At 45.7% G+C, this 18,206-nt stretch overlaps 1 protein-coding gene across 1 annotated transcript in view; it reads left to right on the top strand.

The window, feature by feature from the left end:
- LOC126195803 (cadherin-related tumor suppressor-like) overlaps window positions 1–18,206 on the top strand; it is a gene marked incomplete at its 5' end in the record, with an annotated part of 496,439 nt that overhangs the window by 102,256 nt on the left and 375,977 nt on the right. Inside the window, one exon of the mRNA XM_049934438.1 lies at window positions 10,108–10,309. Coding sequence (XP_049790395.1) covers window positions 10,108–10,309 — 202 coding nt within the window. The remainder of the gene's footprint in view (window positions 1–10,107; window positions 10,310–18,206) is intronic.

The following is an 18,206-nucleotide window of genomic DNA, read 5'->3' as shown; positions in this document are numbered from 1 at the left end:
ACCTCGGGGAACACCATAAATCATTTCTGTTTTACTCGATGAATTTCTGTCAATTACTACGAACTGCTAACTCTCTGACAGGAAATCACAAATCCAGTCACATAACTGAGACGATATTCCATAACACTGCTATTTCACTACAAGTCGCTTGTTTGGTACAGTGTCAAAAGCCTTTCGGAAATCCAATTTGTTTTGTCAGTAGTCTGGCTAGGGTATAGGAGAGGTTGCTGTGTGATCGCTTACACACACACACACACACACACACACACACACACACCACACAAACAGATGCGGGCGCGCTGTCGCGGGTATTGAGAGGTCGATATTGGTTTCGCAAAGGTAAATCAACAGATGGTGCCTTAGAAATTGGAGACGTGTCAACTCGGAAGTACGCAGTGACGCTTATGATAGCGATCGTAGGTGTCTTGGACAGCGTGTGGCAGTCTCTCACTGATCGCCGGGCTCCCTAAATCACTGTATCATACTTTTGGAGAGGCCGAAAAGTTGAAGGCTTGCTGGACGGTGTATGACGTTCAAGAAAATCACAATTACTCGTTTAAATCTACTGTGATGACAGAATTGTTTTTGTTACATGAAAACTGTAAGGTTGCAACACAGTCGATGTTAAAATATCTTAGTTCTACGATCGGAAGAAGAAGAAGGCAAGATACTGTAATCGTTTCTAGTGGTAACGTTCAAACCTGAGTCGCGCGGAGTGTGTACGCCTGCTACGGGCCCAGTCAACAGGAGCTTGTCGTCCGCTGCCAACACACTTCACAAGAGAACAGTAATCTGCCCGAATAAGGCTATAGACAAAAATGCCTAGGATGTAACTTATTCTGGAAGTGACTACACATACAAGCTACAAGCTTAACATTCCTTTAAAATTACTTGAAAATTAACAAGCTGAAATATGTAATTACTAGAGCGAACTCATCTACAAAGGGTGCCTTGCCACCAACACAGACTATGTTACAATTTCAATCTGATCAACTCAATTCATAACAGAGAATGCTCGTACACTTGTACGGAATATGGCGCGGAACAACAATTTATCACCAGTTACATTGACCAACGACCACACACACAATCACTCAGAGGCGCCTTACTATGACAGGTCCAAGTCCACATTAACACAGACGTGGCTTTACGACATCAGATGGTTCCATAGTTTCTATGCTCTTCGTCACAGAACGTGCCAATACTGTCGTACATACTGAAGGCGGTTAAAAAGATGTTACTACACCCAGCAAAAGAGCTTTGCATCACCTCGGTTCCGAGAGTTCCGGAACCTGTACCGAGAATTGCAATAGAGATCAACATAAACATCATTTCCGCCCTTTTTATTCCTCATGAAAACCACACATTGCATGTTGGACCACCATACAGCGAGACCTTCAGAGACGATGGTAAAGATTTTTGTACACACCGGTACCTCTAATACCCAGTAGCACGTCCTCTTGCATACAGCCCCTTTCGATGTAAAAAAATGGTTCAAATGGCTCTGAGCACTATGGGACTCAACTGCTGTGGTCATCAGTCCCCTAGAACTTAGAACTACTTAAACCTAACCAACCTAAGGACATCACACACATCCATGCCCGAGGCAGGATTCGGACCTGCGACCGTAGCAGTCGCACGGTTCCGGACTGCGCGCCTAGAACCGCGAGACCACCGCGGCCGGCCTTTCAATGTATCCCAGACATATTGGATAGGGTTCATGTCTAGAGAACATGCTGGCAACTCTAGTTGAGCGATGTCGTTATCCTGAAAGAAACCATTCACAAAATGTGCACGATGGGCGCGTGAATTATCGTCCATGAAGACGAATGGCTCGTCAATATGCTGCCGATATGATTGCACTATCGGTCGGAGGATTGCATTCACGTATCGTACATCTGTTACGGCGCCTTCCATGACCACCAGCGGCGTACGTCATCCCCATATAATGTCATCCCAAAATAGCGGGGAACATCCACTTTGCTGCACTCGCTGGATAGTGTGTCTAGGGCGTTCAGCCTAAGACGTTCAGCCTGACCGGGTTGCCGCCAAACACGTCTCCGACGATTGTTTGGTTGAAGGCATATGCGACACTCGTCGGTGAAGAAAACGTGATGCCAATCCTGAACGGTCCATTCGGCATGTTGTTGGGCCCATCTGTACCGCGCTGTATGGTGTCGTGGTTGCAAAGATGGACCTCGCCATGGACGTCGGGAGTGAAGCTGCGCATCATACAGCCTAATGCCCACAGTTTGAGTCGTAACACGACGTCCTGTGGCAGCACGAAAAGCATTATTCAACATGGTAGCGTTGCTGTCAGGGTTCCTCCGTGCTATAATCCGTAGGTAGCGGTCATCTATTGCCTGAGCTAGGCATTTAATCGACAGTTCCTGTCCCTCTGTATCTCCTCCATGTCCGAACAAAACCGCTTTGGTTCACTGCGAGACGCCTGGACACTTCCCGTGTTGAGTGCCCTTCCTTGCACAAAGTAATAATGCGGACGCGATCGAACCGCGGTTTTTGAGCGGCTAGGCACGGTTGAACTGCAGACAACACGAGCCGTGTACCTCCTTCCTGGTGGAATGACTAGAATTGATCGGCTGTCGTACCCCTTCCGTCTAATAGGCGCTGCTCATGCATGGTTTTCACATCTTTGGGCGTGTTTAGTGACATCTCTGAACAGTCAAAGGGACTATGTCTGTGATACAGTACATACAGTCAACGAGTTCTTGGAACCGGGGTGATGCAAAACCTTTTTTGTGTGTGTATTTAGCCCAGTCAAATGGAAGCGAAACAGATGGAAAAAAAGTAAATAAAACACTTATTATTTCAAAAGTAATAGTCATAACTGTTAATACATGTATCCCATTCTGAGACAAGACAGTCCGTGGCTTCCTGAAAAAATGTTGCTGTTGCATATGGAAGCACAGTGGTGCCTGGGAGTGCTGCTCTTCGTCTGAAGCAAATCGACGGCCGTGAGTGCCTTTCTCCATGTCTTAAAAAATACAGACATCGCACGGGGAGGGATCGGGACTTTATAAGCGGATGTGTACGGGCTTCCCAGTGCAAAGTCTCCGCCGTAGTCGAAACAGCCTTCGTAAGACGTGGACGGACAATATAATGTAACAGAAAGATGCTGTCTTTAGTATTCCTATGTCTTGGAACTTTACACGCTTCAACGTCTGCAAAGTATCCACGTGCCTCTGTTCGTTAGTTGTGACAGCATCTTCCAGAAAGTTAATGAGCAGTCAAATAAAAACGTTAGTGTGACGTTCTCGGAGTTGATGTGCCAGTTGTTTCAGCTATGCTGGACAAGTGCCGCCGGGAATCCCATGCTGTCACGATCTCTCCCTATGCGATTTCCATATTTTGGGGCCCTCAAGAAACACATTCGTGGCTGTCGATTTGGTTCGGACGAAGAGATGCTGGCTACCATCACGGTTCCCTAGGCAACCGCAAACATTTTTCCCTGAAGGAACTGGCCGTCTTGTCTCACAATGGGATGGATTTATTAACAGTTATGGCTATTACTTTTGAAATAATAGTGTACTTACGTTTTCTCCATCTGTCTAGTTTTCATTCGACTGTCCCTTGTAGAAGGCAGGACGCAAATCATTTGCTTCATAATCAAAGTCTACATCCATTGCATCACACTTGACAGATGCTATTTGCATCTATGTTCTTGATCGTACGACGTTCTAAAGGCTTTAACCGCACGTTTATGGTCATTTGACATTTAATCATAACAAAATCGTACGACGAACGGTTTTTTGTTTATAACTCTTCAATGTGCGTCCTGTTCTTTCAGACAGCAAACATTCACAGCACGCAAATTACCTATATACTAACCGACTAAAACTAACACCAACTACCGGTTGCAGGCTGTCTCTTTGACGGCTTACGGGCGCAACAAAAATTTTATTTTCAGTACTTTATATGATTATTCACCAAATTTAAAAATTTAAAATGCTCTTGTTATCTTCTCGTTTCTAGGTATAATATTATGCTAAAGATTTAACACAGTAAGCCAACTATTGAAGTTAAAAGCCGTGTATACGTCTTGGTATCACGGAGTCAGTGTTTGAGAATGACTACACTTGTCGACTTCCAACAAACATTACACATAATCTCAAACTTATCGAAACTAAAATAATGGAAGGAAAAAAGTTTATCTCTTACTATATTTTCGCTGTTGATACAGGCATGACGTTTTGCTGCATTCCTTCTTTGGGCTAACTCTATTCCCAACATATTTTCCAGAAAATATCTCCATATACACTGAAACGCCAAAGAAACTGGTATAGGCAAGCATATTCAATTACAGAGATATGTAAACAGGCAGAATACGGCGCCGTGGTCGGTAACGCCTATATAACACAGTAAGTGTCTGGCGCAGTTGTTAGATCGGTTACTGCTGCTACAGCGGCAGGTTATCAAGATTTAAGTCAGTTTGAACGTGGTGATATAGTCGGCGCACGAGCGATGGGGCATAGCATCTCCGAGGCAGCGATGAAGTGGAAATTTCCCCGTACGACCATTTCACGAGTGTACCGCAAATATCAGGAATTCGGTAAAACATCAAATCTCCGACATCGTTGCGACTGGAAAAAGATCCTGCAAAAATAGGGGTGAAAAGAATCCTCTAACGTGACAGAAATGCAGCCCTTTCGGAACTGCATCATCGATATGGGGTTTCGGAGCCAAAGGCCTGCTCGTGTACCCTTGATGACTTCACGACACAAAGCTTTACGCCTCGCCAGGGCCTTTAAACACCGATACTGGACTGTTGATGACTGGAAAAATGTCGCCAGGTCGGACGAGTCTCGTTTCAAGTTGTATCGAGCAGATGGACGTGTACGGGTGTGGAGACAACCTCATCAATCCAAGGACTCTGCATGTCAGCAGTGGACTGTTCTAGCTGGTGGAGGCTCTGTAATGGTACGGAAGTAGTGCAGGTGGAGTGATGTGGGACCCCTGATACGTCTAAATACGACTCTGACAGGTGACACGTACCGAAGCATCCTATCTGATCACCTGCATCCATTTATGTCCATTGCGTATTCCGACGGACTTGGGCAATTTCCATAGGACAATGCGATACCCCACACATCCAGAATTGCTACAGAGTTGATCCAGGAACACTGTTCTAAGTTTAAACATTTCCACTGGCCACCAGACTCCCCAGACATGAACATTATTGAACATGTCTGGGATGCAACGTGCTGTTCAGAAGAGATCTCCACTCCGTGGTAGTCTTACGGGATTTATGGACAGCCCTGCAGGATTCATGGTGTCAATTCACTTCGGTACTACTTCAGGCATTAGTCAAGTCCATGCCACGTCGTGTTGCGACACTTCTGCGTGTTCGTGGGAGCCCTACATGATACGAGGGTTGTCCAGAAAGTAAGTTCCGATCGGTCGCGAAATGGAAACAACAGTGAAAACAAGAAACGTTCCAACTTGGAGTGTTGTCGTAATGTTGTATCAGCTTTCCAATATCCTCGTCACAGAAAGCAGCCGCCTGTGCTTTCGGCCAGTTATCCGCACTGGTCTACAGCTCGTTGTCTGTGGAAAAATTTTGTCTTCATAGCCAGCGGTTCTTGTGAGCAGAGGTGAGACTCAGGGGGAGCCAATCACGGACTGTATTGTGGGTGATCAAACACTTCTCATCGGAAACGCTGCAGGAGCGTCTTCTTTGCCCCTGCAATATGCGGCCGAGAATTGGCACGAAGAAGGAACTGTTCGACAGTTGTGTTATGTGGGTTGCATGACACAGGCGAAATCTCTAATCAGGCCCTCATACTTGGCGAGAGACGCTATTCCCTACGCATCTTCACGTGCTCACTGTTCACTCGAAACTGAAAAGAGCGACGCGTCACGGTCGACGGGCTTGTTAGAGACACTGCCCAACACATCTGTGCATAGCTTTACCGGATTTTCCCTGTGGTTTCCATTTCGCGACCGATCGAAACTCACTTTCTGGAGAACTCTGGTATTATGCAGGTGTACCAGTTTCTTTGGCTCTTCCGTGTATATACCGCTGAATTTATGTGCAAAATTATTCATTGTACGACTGTAGTTCTGGAGATATGACGTCATAAACATTGAGTGAAAAATGCGAAACTAATAAAACCAATATAAATAGGGTTTTACATAATAATGGACAAATGTTTTACACAGCTAATGAGAAATATTTAACATATGAACTCAGTTTCAAGTAGTCAGACGTCTTAAAGTGTTTTATACCTGGGACGTCATTCTGTAAAGAATCGAGGATGGGCACGGAGATGGTTACTGTTAACGTAAGGAACCGCCACACGCGGACTTGGACTGCAAACGATTAATTCAGTTCGGCAGCTCTGATTGCAGCGTAGGAAGCCATTTTACACCTCGTTGGTCACGTTCCTATCCACACTGCAGAAAACGAGAGTGACCGCGTCTTCTTTCACGTTTGTGAACTTTCGCTGCACGTGCGCTCGGCGGCGAGTGGCCGCCCGCCTCAGCTCTCACTGGCGCATCTCCTCGCTGACCGCGTCCACCTCTTTCGCTCCTCTGAAGTCCCACAGTTCCGACAATACGCGAGATATTTGTTAGGAACCTCTCCTACAGTGGCGTCTTTCATTACCTAAGAAACCTGCTGGTCGCTTCCCCTTCGGAGAAAGATAATTATTCACTGAAGGTATTTTAAATCTTTGGTGCACTACACATTCCAGTCGGCGAGTAAAATTTGGTATCTCGCTAGTGCTACAACGGCCATATCGCAGTTGCTGTTCACCTACATCACTAATGACCGCTTGAGTCACACATGCAATTAGGACCGAGTGTGATCCTTCTAAACGCACCCGGTAGGCAATTTCTTTTTTTTCATTGGACCTCTTGCTCAGTGGAGCTGGCAGATTTACAAATTTATCGAGACAGTCCCAGAAGTGAAAAACACATCGCGTCGCTTCCCCCCGACATTCATCTGTTCAGCAGACAAAATCTTTGACTTTTTCTTTCCGTTCTACTACAATCGATAGAAGCCCTCCTGGTTGCACAGGTGCGTCTTGTTCTTGACTTTGCCCTTCGCTGCCACGATTTTTCTAAAGTGTGATTACTAATCATAATTTTATTTACGACCATGGTTTTTTTTTTTTTTTTTTTGCTGTAAGTTCTGCATATACATCTCTGCAGGTTTTGATTACGGAGCTTTTTGTTGAATTATTTTTATTTTATTATTATTTTTTTTATTTTGCCCTCTACTCGCCCCGAACTCGGCGACGCAAGCTCGCATACGGTGCGAGGCCGTGGTCTGACCCGTGGCTGTCGCTGGAACACGAATAGTGCTAGGTCACCGCGGGAACAGTGCCGACTCACAGCACATAACGTGTTGCGTCCGGGGCGGAAACGACCGCAGACAGCGGCATTGCGATATGCCATTGCTATTGCTTTAAAATATGCCAGTTGGTATATCTAAAATATGGTTGGTCAGAAATTGGCGGAGTAGTTCGTTTACAACGACGATTTAGAAAATCAGTGTTGTAACGATGCGGACATAGGACACGAAGGGTTTCGTTGGATTTTTTATCGATTTTCGTAGACATCTAAGTAAACAACAAGCCTCTAATCGTTTCATTCAGCTTCTGACAGTCAATCGCCTTCAGAAAAGCCTTGTTTGCAGCTGATTTTCGTAATTTCGTCGTGGTCGTTCTTCCGCCAGCGTTGAATTTCGTAACAGTCGGACAGACTTTTTTGTTGTTCCAAAACCCCACCGATGGTATGTTCGACAAAACTGAAGAATACCGCTGTGCGACCTCACCACGAGATAGCTGTACGCATTCTCAGGTCTGCCTGAGATTGCGGTACATTCGATCTTGCACGAACGTTCAGCCGTGATATACATGTGTTCCCAGTGGATTCCGTACAGTCTAACCAAAGCTGAAAAGACGGGCTAGAGTCAATCGGTCACAGAAAATGCTCAAAGAATTCGGCCAAGTAAGTGCTAAATCCTTATAGAACATCTTAAAGGGAGGTGAAACTTTGAAATGCACGTGAGAACTGGGAAGTAAGCAGCAGTCGACTTTTTAAGTGTTGTAAGATGAAACGAGGCCAGTAACAGACATTCGTTCGCGAATAACTGCCAGGAAAATCACGGCTGGCTGATTGGTTGGTTAATTTGGAGGGAGGGGACCAAACAACGAGGTCATTGGCCGCATCGTATTAGGGAAGGATGGGGAAGGAAATCGGCCGTGCCGTTCCAAAGGAACCACCCCGGAACTCGTCTGAAGCGTCGTTTCTTTGTTATGCAGGACATGGAGCGTGTTTGTTATGGGATCGTAGCTCGTGCACAGGCACAAGTGTCCGGTGGAATCAGGGGAACCGTATCATTCGTCACCATGACAATGCGGGGTATCACACACCGCGTCCAACACTCATTTATTTCACGGATAAAAACAGTCATTTAACATCCGACTGCCCACATTCTCTCTGCTTACTGCTTACGGATTGCGGGCGTCCGGGGTTCGTCTCTGGGAAGAGTCCCATTTTGCTGCTGTGTTTTAACGTTCCACAGATGGATATTATTTTCATGATAATAATTTTAACAATACTAAGACTGTCTGATTACGATAAGACATGCAAAATGTTTTAATATAAAAACAGTAAAGTGTTTAGAGCAGCGCTTATAACATAGCTGTAGTACAGGGCGTCCCTCATAAAACAAGTACGCCTCACGCCCGGGATTCAATAAACTACCTAAAAAGTAATAAATAGTAGTAACGTTAAAAAAAACATGTGCATACCTGTTTACAAGACATACTGGAAGTGGTGGCCATGGGCCTCCAGGCATCGCCAACTCTGTGTGAAGACGTAACCAGCAACACGCTGTAATTCTGCCGGTGTGATGTTAATTTCCCTGCAATGTTCCGTTTAAGACAGTCTGTCGTGCGAGCATACTCTGTGTCCTAGAAACAAAAATCACGTGGTGTCAAGTCCGGAGGCCTTGGGGGGCAGAGGCCTCTGCTTCTACTGACAAGTCTGTCTTCGTGGAATACGTTGATAAAGTGGGCCACAACGTAACTGGATTTGTGAGGGGTTGCTCCTTCTTCTTGGAATACTGCATAAATCTTCTCTGCCTGTTAGAAGCCAGTTACAATACTGAACTCTTTTATTTTTTCCTGATTCTCGAATTTCAACTCTTGCACCACACTCACACAATAGGCTTTTAATTTCATATCTTTTAGTACGCGATGTACGAGATAGCCTCCTTACCGACGTGCGGGGACTTTTCGTAACGCCCACCCAAATTCTGTCTGCAGTTTCACGGGTCCTCACTGTAGACTGTGACTCTGCACATTCTGAGAAGTTCATACGCCCTCCATTTCTTGTACAGATCCAGAACAGTGCTGGTCGTGGGACGTTTCCTACCAGGACACTTCACTTGAAACATTTCGTTAGATTCCTTGATGGAGGCTGTCTTTACGTAACACTCCACAGTAGGAACTGTAATGCAAAGTGCCCATTTCGGTAACAAGTCAACAGTAGGAGCATCTCACAATTACTGAAGCACGAATACACAGCTGCACTCAACTTTCCGACAAAACTTTCTGTACAGTGAACTCAACTAGAGATGATTAACCGGTACGTGGGGCGTCCTGTTTTATGTGGGACACCCACGGATAACTTCTAAGAAAATACAGTTCAGGGAATTACATTATTTGAAAAGCAGTCGTCACAAAATGTGAGATGTACATGTGCTACATCAGTATTTGAGATGTACAGTGGCAAGATACTGTCACAACGTCAACACGTGGTATTTGACACAACATAAAATGCTAGTATTAGCTTCCCATGATAAGTATTTCACTTACAGGCAAACCTATTGTTTTTATCAGCTTTGAATTTTTCGTAGTGTGAAGCAAAATAAGAGATACATATTTCTTGATATGTGCCCAATGGGGTGTAACACCCCCTTGAAAACAGAATTGAGTTTAATGTTTCTGAATGAATACCATTGAAACGGTAGCAGATAAAAAAAGATGCTTCGCCACATTCAGTAATATATGATGAAATGTTATTTAATGCATGCAAGAGTGTTATTATTAACAGTGAATATGTATGTGCTGGCAGGTGGCGCACTACATCTTCGTGGTACAGGCACAGGACTCGGGGCGGCCACCGCTCAGCTCTACAGTGAGTGTCTACTTCAACGTACTCGACCTCAACGACAATGCACCGCTGTTCGACCCGATGAGCTACAGCAACGAGGTCTTCGAGAACATCACCGTCGGCTCGCCTGTGCTCACTGTCAGCGCCACTGACCTCGACTCTGGTAAGCCCAGCATTCCACTCCACCCTCTCGCCCCTCGCATCTCTGGTCCCGTGCCCCTCTGTCCCGCTGCCCTTTGCCCCCTGCCTCTGTGTCCTCCTCCTCTTCTGACCCTCTGCCCATCTGGTCCCCTGCCCCTTTGTCCCCCTGGTCCTTGGCCCCTGCCCTCTATCCCTCTGCCCCTTTGTCCCTTTGTCCCCCTGCCCCTCTGTACCCCTGCCACTCTTTCCCTCTTCCCCCTCTGTCCCCCTGCACATTGGCTCCCTGACCCTCTGGTCGCCTGACAATGTGTCCCCCTGCTCCTTGGTCCCATGCCCCTCTGTCCCCATGCCCTTCACCCCCTGCCTCTGTGTCCTCCTACTCTTCTGTCCCCTTGCCTATCTGCTCCCCTGCCCATCTGGTCCCCTGCCCCTTTGTCCCCCTGGTCCTTGACCCCTGCCCTCTATCCCTCTGCCCCTTTGTCCCCCTGCCCTTCTGTATCCCTGCCACTCTTTCCCCCTTCCCCTCTGCCCCTCTGTCCCCCTGCACATTGGCTCCCTGACCCTCTGGTCGCCTGACAATGTGTCCCCCTGCTCCTTGGTCCCGTGCTGCTCTGTCCCCCTGCCCTTCTGCCTCCCCCCTCCCCCTTGGCTCCCTCCCCCTTTGGTCACCTGACCCTGTGTCCTCCTGCCTATTGGCCCCTCCCCCTCCATCCCCTTTGTCCCCTTCCCATCTGTCCCCCTGCCCCTCTTTCCCACTACCTCTCAGCCTATTACCCCTCTGTCCCCCTGCCCCCTTCAGTCCCCTGCAGCCCCCTGCCTTCTTGTCCTCTTGCCCCTGCAACCCACTGTCCCTCTGGCACCTTGCTCCTCTGACCTCCAGCCACTTTGGTCCCATGCCCATTCCACCACTCCCTGGTACACCACATCCACAAAGACAGCTCCAGCCCTGTCGTGCCTCTCGACGCCACCATTTTTACACCTGAGGAACTGGGATTGAAACTCTCACAATTGGGTTGAAACTTATGTAAGCAGTTGCGAAGACACAAACTTGCTTCACTGCGACCCCACTTGGTGGGCTGCAGCTTGTTGTAGAGTGATTTAAAGTCTTCCACATTTGTTTTTGTTTTGTTCAGAACAGAAGATTATTCTTCACATTACAGAGGGCCAAGTGGAGCCACCACTGTATCAGCTTTATTACATCTTTAGACGGAATGAGTATGTATTTATGCTTCTTGCAGTTATTATGGCACATACTGTTATGCAGCATAAATATCCTACATTGAAGTGCATATTTGTACATAGCATTGCTTCATATAGCCTCAACGTTATTCCCCCACACTGAATGTACTGCATTTAGTAAACTCTAGTTATGCAGCATTCACTAGGAGATCCAGTGAAGAAAGCACATGAATTTTGTACTACTTGTTTTTAAATTGTCATAGGAGTTGGAGGAACGATTGTACTGCATTCATCTCTGCTAAAATGTATTGTTTGTAGTACCTGTTAATAACGCGTGAAGACATCTGCATAACAACTGTTTTATTTTTGGCATTTGTAAGGAGAATGCTTTAGTCACTAAGACTATAAAGCATAGTCGTTACAAGAAGCAACACTATTTAAAGCAGAAACACGTACTCATCCCGAGACAAGATGTAATAATGTTGAACACCAATCCTGTCAAAGGCTGATAACATTAATGTCTCCATTAAATGCGAGTAGGTACGAAAAACGGATACATACAATGTATTTAAATCGAGAACTTCATACATGGATTCGTAGGCAGGAACAAACGTCGACAGAACACTATGCAACGAAACCAACTTCTGTTTTATATGAAACGAAAACAAACATTTCTCCAACCAATATTATAGATGCATGCAAAAATAAAGCAGCATACATGCAATATTGTTCACAGTGCAGTTCAAAAAGTCATTACACACAAGAAGTCACAATCGACGATACAGGCGACGAAACCAGTTTCTGTGTCGTCATGTCATGTCAGATGATGTTTAGATTTTGACATCCGCTATAGCCCAATCATTTCCACTTGATGGGCACACGGTCGAAATTGCAATATTGGGTTTTACAAATAAATAATTTTACAGTCAAAAGGGAACCACGACATCATTTATAAAATTTCATGTGACTGTGAACCCCAGCTACGAGAAGTTAGTTTTTGATTGGGATTTCTCGAATGTATTACTTTCGGTTTCGAGGCGCGTACTTTATATTTTATGAGTGGCCCTCGTAGTTTAGTAGTAAATGAAAAATGTTGTGTATTGTCAATTAAAAGCACGGATTTTCGCGGCATAATTTTTCGTGTTCAAAGTTAACTGCCACGCCAGTAGGAGCTGTGCTGTCATTCTGTTTCCGTCTTGTAAGACGGGCCTTACACACCACTCATGTTTCGGTGTCCCGTACTGTACTGCCCACACGACCCCCCGCCGTACATCCCTGCCCTGCACGCTACGACAAAACTCTCAGTGGTACATTTGTTTGACAATACTCGCGCACTGTCTCTCTGAAAACTTTTATTCGCGGAGTAATGAATCACGTTTCGCCTGAATAAACGACTGCTCGCTTTCATTCTGATGCTTGTGTGTGTGTGTGTGTGTGTGTGTGTGTGTGTGTGTGTGTGTGTGTGTGTGTGTGTGTATGCTCGCGCGCGTGCGCTTGTGTGTTTAGCTAAATCATGAGTCTTATTCGCACGCAAGTCGTTTGTTTTAGAACCTCTTAAAACTAAGTCGCATGAATAACTACAGCAATTTTGCTGAGATTTTTCTTGTTAGCCTTAAATTCAGGTTCTATGTGACAAAAACTGTTAAAATTTCGTACAGTTCCTGTTTCTTTTTCCATTCGTCTGTAAACAATTACTGTCAGGATTTTGCAACCGTTACTTATTAAATTGATGACTCCGTTGTATTCACACCTGTCAGCGCCTGCCCTCTTTGGAACTGGAATTATTACTTTCTTCATGAAGTCTAAAACTATGTCGAGTGTCTTGTATATCTTAACGCCTGGTAGCATAATTTTGTCATTCTTCTAAGTATCTCAATAAGTCTTCGGGAATATCATCTACTCCAGGGGCCTTATTTCGACTTAAGTCTTTCATTGTTCCGTCAAATCCTTTTCTTAGTATCGTGCCCCATCTTTACCTACTTTCTCCTCTCTTCCTATAATGTTGTCCTCTAGTTTGTTTCCCATATATATACCCAATATACTTTCCGTCCACCTCCCGACTTCCCCTTCTTCGCTTCGTAATGACTCGCTATCTGTGCTCTTGATATTCATACAGCTGCATCTTTTTCATGCAAAGGTATCTTTCATTTTTCTGCAGCAGCTTCTGCACTTCGCCTACTACTCACGTTTCTATAGTCTGGCAGTTGCCCTCTAGGCAGACCTTCTTACCCATTTCGCACTTATTGTAATCGCAATTCTTAGACATCTGTATTCCCTTTCGTTTTGCTCATTTGTTGAATATTTATATTTCCTTCTTTCGCCAGTTAATTTAAATATCTTCTGTGCTGTCGAAGGATTTGCAATATGCGTTACCTTGTTACCTGTTTGATCATCCATTGCCTTCCCTGTTCTGTCTCTCAAAGCCACCCATTCGTTTTCTATTACATTCCTTTTCCCAGTTTCATTCCATCGTTGTCTCCCTCCGAAATGTTCAGCAGTCCCTTATTCCATCAGTTGATCCAGCTCCCTTATCCTTAATTTCCTTTTGGGTTGCAATTTCTTCAGTTCTAATCTGCAGTACATAATCAATAAATTATGATCAGAGTCAACTTATGCCCCTGTAAATATCTTACAGTTTCAAATCTGGTTTTAAATCTCTATCTTACCATTATGTGGTCTATTTGAAACCTTCTTCGAATCCTTTCTCCGGCACGAATGTGTGTGATGTCCTTAGGTTAGTTAAGGTTAAGTAGTTGTAAATCTAAGGGACTGATGACCTCAGACGTTAAGTCCCATAGTGCTTAGAGCCATTTGAACCATTTCTATTTGAAACCTTCCTTTGTCTCCAACTGTGCTGAACGAGTATAATCTTGTTTCGTGATTTTTTGACCAGATATTAGCGATGATTAAATCATGCTTTCTAAAAATTCAACTGGGCGCCTTCCTGTTTCCTTTTTTCCCGCAGTCCACGTTCTCCTGTTATTTTTCGTTTGCTTCCTTTTCGTACTGGCGAATTACAGTGACACATGACAAATTCTGTTCTTCCCTAACTATCTGAATAATTTCCTTCACCTCATCGCTCATACATACATGCTTTTATTGTTATTGCCAATCTACATTTTATATTTCTTTGCTTCCGGTATCGTCAGTAGCTTTGCTGACCATCTACTACCTGTAGTGCCTCATTCTCTAATCTAGTTCCCTGAGGACTTCCACTACATTCTATTGCTCTTGTCGCGCTTTTGTTCATGGTTACCTTACAACCCCTTTCAAGACCTATTCATTCTGTGCAACAGGTCTTCCAAGTCTTCAGCCGTCTCTGACACAACTAAAATGTCATCGGCCAACCTCCAAGTTTTTATTTTTGTCTCTGAGCTTTACTGCCCTTTCCAAATTTTTCCTTGTTTTCCCTCATTTCTTGCTCAATGAACAAATTAAATAACACAAAGGGTATGCTACAACTGTGACTGTTTTACTTGGGCTAGTTTGGAGTGTCTGTGTGCAGCAGAACTTATTCCACACAGCGAGGTAACTTGTGAGTGTACTTTGTACAGTGCTTCGTATCATCGTTCCTGCATATTACTGTCAGATCACCTGCACGGCATGTCGTAAGTGATGTCTTCAAACCAGTTGTAACCGGTTCTGGGCTCCTCCCGGCAATAACAGAAGTGCGTGGCAGGCCTGTGAGGGTGGCGGGTGACCTCGAATCTGCGCTAGGACGCCGAAGTGCGCAACGAGACGCCATAGATGACGTCACTACTGACCCTGGAATCGCACCAGGCCCTCGTCTCCTACCTCTTGTCAGTTGCGGCATTAACTTTATCAGTGGTCCTTTGTTGAATTTTGTGATCCAGGACATATACTGGATAAGTATCGTCGTAGATGTACAAAATAAAGTGGAGGCAAGCTATTGCTCGTGGTTCCGCGAGCCCCTACTTTTCCATTCAGAAAAAAATGAAAATTGTTGCTAGCTTCTGACATGAAATGATGCCAGCAAATGTGAACACCTATTTTTCTCTCTATACCGTATCGTCAGCTGCCATCACGCACAGAAAAGCTGCGACCGATCTGAGGTGTCTCTGTAATCCAGACTGAACCAGTGTTGTGAGAGTTATCGCCTGATGTCAGCAACTCTAAAGCTGCCCTGCTCGGCTGGCATTGTTGTACGAGGGGCGTTTAATAAGTAGCGCAATACATTTCTTTCTCGTCCAGTTTCGGCTGAGAAAAATCTGAATTTGTTGTGGGACAACGCGAAATGTCGCTGCTTCAGCCCCTACAGTTCCGATTGTGGCAGCGCTGTGTGTAAGCTTCAAAGTGGCGGCTGTAACGGAGATGCGTTCCAGGAAGAGAGCTGCCACTGAGGTTCTTTTGGTAGAAAACAGGAACATCTCGCGTATTCACAGGTGCGTGCAGAATGTCGTGGGAGAGGTTGCAGTTAACAGTTGCACAGTGAGTCGTCTCTCATCCTCGCAACAACACTGTCCGATGTCTCGCGTGCACGCCGGCCCGGCCTCTCGTAGCTGTGAATCCTTCAGTGTCGGAACGTGCGTACACTCTCATTCGAGATGATCGACGGATCAGAATCAGACACCTCGCTGCAAAATTGGACGTCTCTGTTGGTAGTGCTGACACAATCGTCTACCAGTGGGGGTACTCAAATGTATGTGCCTGCTGGGTTCTTCGGCACCTAACAGACCATAAAGAGCAACGAAGGACCATCTGTGCGGAGTTGGTTGCACGTTTCCAGGCAGATCGTGACAATTACTTGTCGAACAGGAGGTTCATCACTTCGAACTGAAAACAAAAGCCACGGGTGCCACCACACCACCTCTCCTTCGAGAACACGTTCAAAGCCGGTAAGCTCCTGGGACTGTGGAGGGGCTGCTCTGCTCCATGCCCTCCCTCAGCTCTGCTACCGTCACAAAACTGAAGAAAAGTCTCGCACCTTCCGACTGTCATGAAAGATGAACTCCGCGGAAAGAGTACTTGAGTGACAGGCAGGTTGTTGACGCTCCAAGACGCCGACCAGCAGAGTGTTGCCAGGCAAGGTAGCGTAAGATCCTCCCATTGAACCAAGATTACACTGAGGAACAGGCTTTCGTAGCCAGCAGACTGGAAAATAATAGCTATACTGGAATCCTGAATGAAACCAACATGCTGTCAGAAAAAAAAAAAGTGCTACATCACTTATTGGACGCCCCTCGTAGGAATGACTTCTTGGATACCGTTGAGAATTAGCTTGTCCAGTAACTTTAAGTCTGAATCTGAGTTGGGATATCGGTCGATAGTCACATCACTTCCTTCTTCGCCTACTGGTATCAAAACTAGTACTGGTAGTACTCTGGATGGATAACGCTTCCAGAATTCTTCACTGAAATATTGCAGATTGGAAAACTACCTAAGATCAGGATCAGAAAGTGTTTTCCTTCCACAGTATCTCATCGTACATTCAGGGATAGGCTAAATAATTGTGAACATCTGTACTTACCACTTGGGTAAGGTTTGTTAATAAGGGGTCGGACCCCTATTTGCCCGTAATACAGCTGCGATCCGTCTTAGAATAGTGGCATACAACGATTCTATAGTCTCCAGTGGAACATTATGCCACCCTTCGATCTGAACATCATCAAACTCCTGTAGTAACAAGGGAGGCGGAAATCTGCTCCAGAGACTGTGCTCCAGGGCCGCCCACGAGTGTCCGACAATGTTCAGCTCGCCTGCATACTTCTCATACCACGATTGTACTGTCCTGACTGTGTGAGTAGGTCCATTACCGTCCTGAAATATGGCATCATCGTTGGGGAACAATACTCGAATCGTGGGGAGCAGCTGATCACCTAAAATGTTCACATGACCGTTGGCTGTAGCACGGGCTTTGACAGTAATGGTGGTGCCAGCAGAGTACCACTACGTGGCTGCCCACACCATCACATTCCACCTCTATGCTTAGCTATTCGGCTTCTTTTGCCATTCTCCATACGTAAACCCGGCCAGTGTTGGAAATAACGAACGTTTACTCGTCGGATCATATGACGTGTTTGCACTGATCAGTCCAAGATTTGTGCTGCTGACACCGTGTTTTACGCTTCTTTGCGTTGGTTGTCGTCACTAATGGTTTCTGTATAGCAGCCCGTAAAGGAATATTCGCTTTATGGAGTTCTCGGCGGCCAGTGTCGATAGATACGGGGTCTCGAAGATGGCTACTAAGCCCTGCAGTCACTTTGGTTGACGTAGTTTTATGTTGTTTCGACACAATTCGTGTTCGCGTACGACGATCTCTGTCATTTAGTTTTGATTTTTGCCCACTATTACGTCTACATGACGATGTCTTTCCATGTTTGGAGCACCCTGTCATGACTGTTGAAACAGTTCCCCTTGAAACATTCAATAAGCTGGCTGTCTCGGTTACGGATGCTCCAGTTAATCGGGCCCCCACAATCTGCCCTCTTTATAACTCTGTTAGGTCTTTCTTTACACGTCGTCCTCGGCCACTAAATGCAAACACGGTGTGCACTACTCGTAAACAACCTGCTCTGTTGCCTAGTCAATACTGAACACACGCAGTCCAGTGCGACACGAGCCTTACCTGCTTTGTTGATCGTCGTCAAACACAACCGCGCCGCTGCTGCCACTGTTCACATTACCTGGCCCGTCCCCTGTACTAGCAGTCTCAGCTAGCGACGTCCTTTGCCACGCCACGCACAGTCGTACACAAGCCGCGACCACTGGAGGTCCGTTCC

Source organism: Schistocerca nitens, chromosome 7 (genome assembly GCF_023898315.1).
Source record: "Schistocerca nitens isolate TAMUIC-IGC-003100 chromosome 7, iqSchNite1.1, whole genome shotgun sequence".
Lineage (NCBI taxonomy): Eukaryota > Metazoa > Arthropoda > Insecta > Orthoptera > Acrididae > Schistocerca > Schistocerca nitens.
This window is presented reverse-complemented; position numbering and strand designations above follow the sequence as displayed.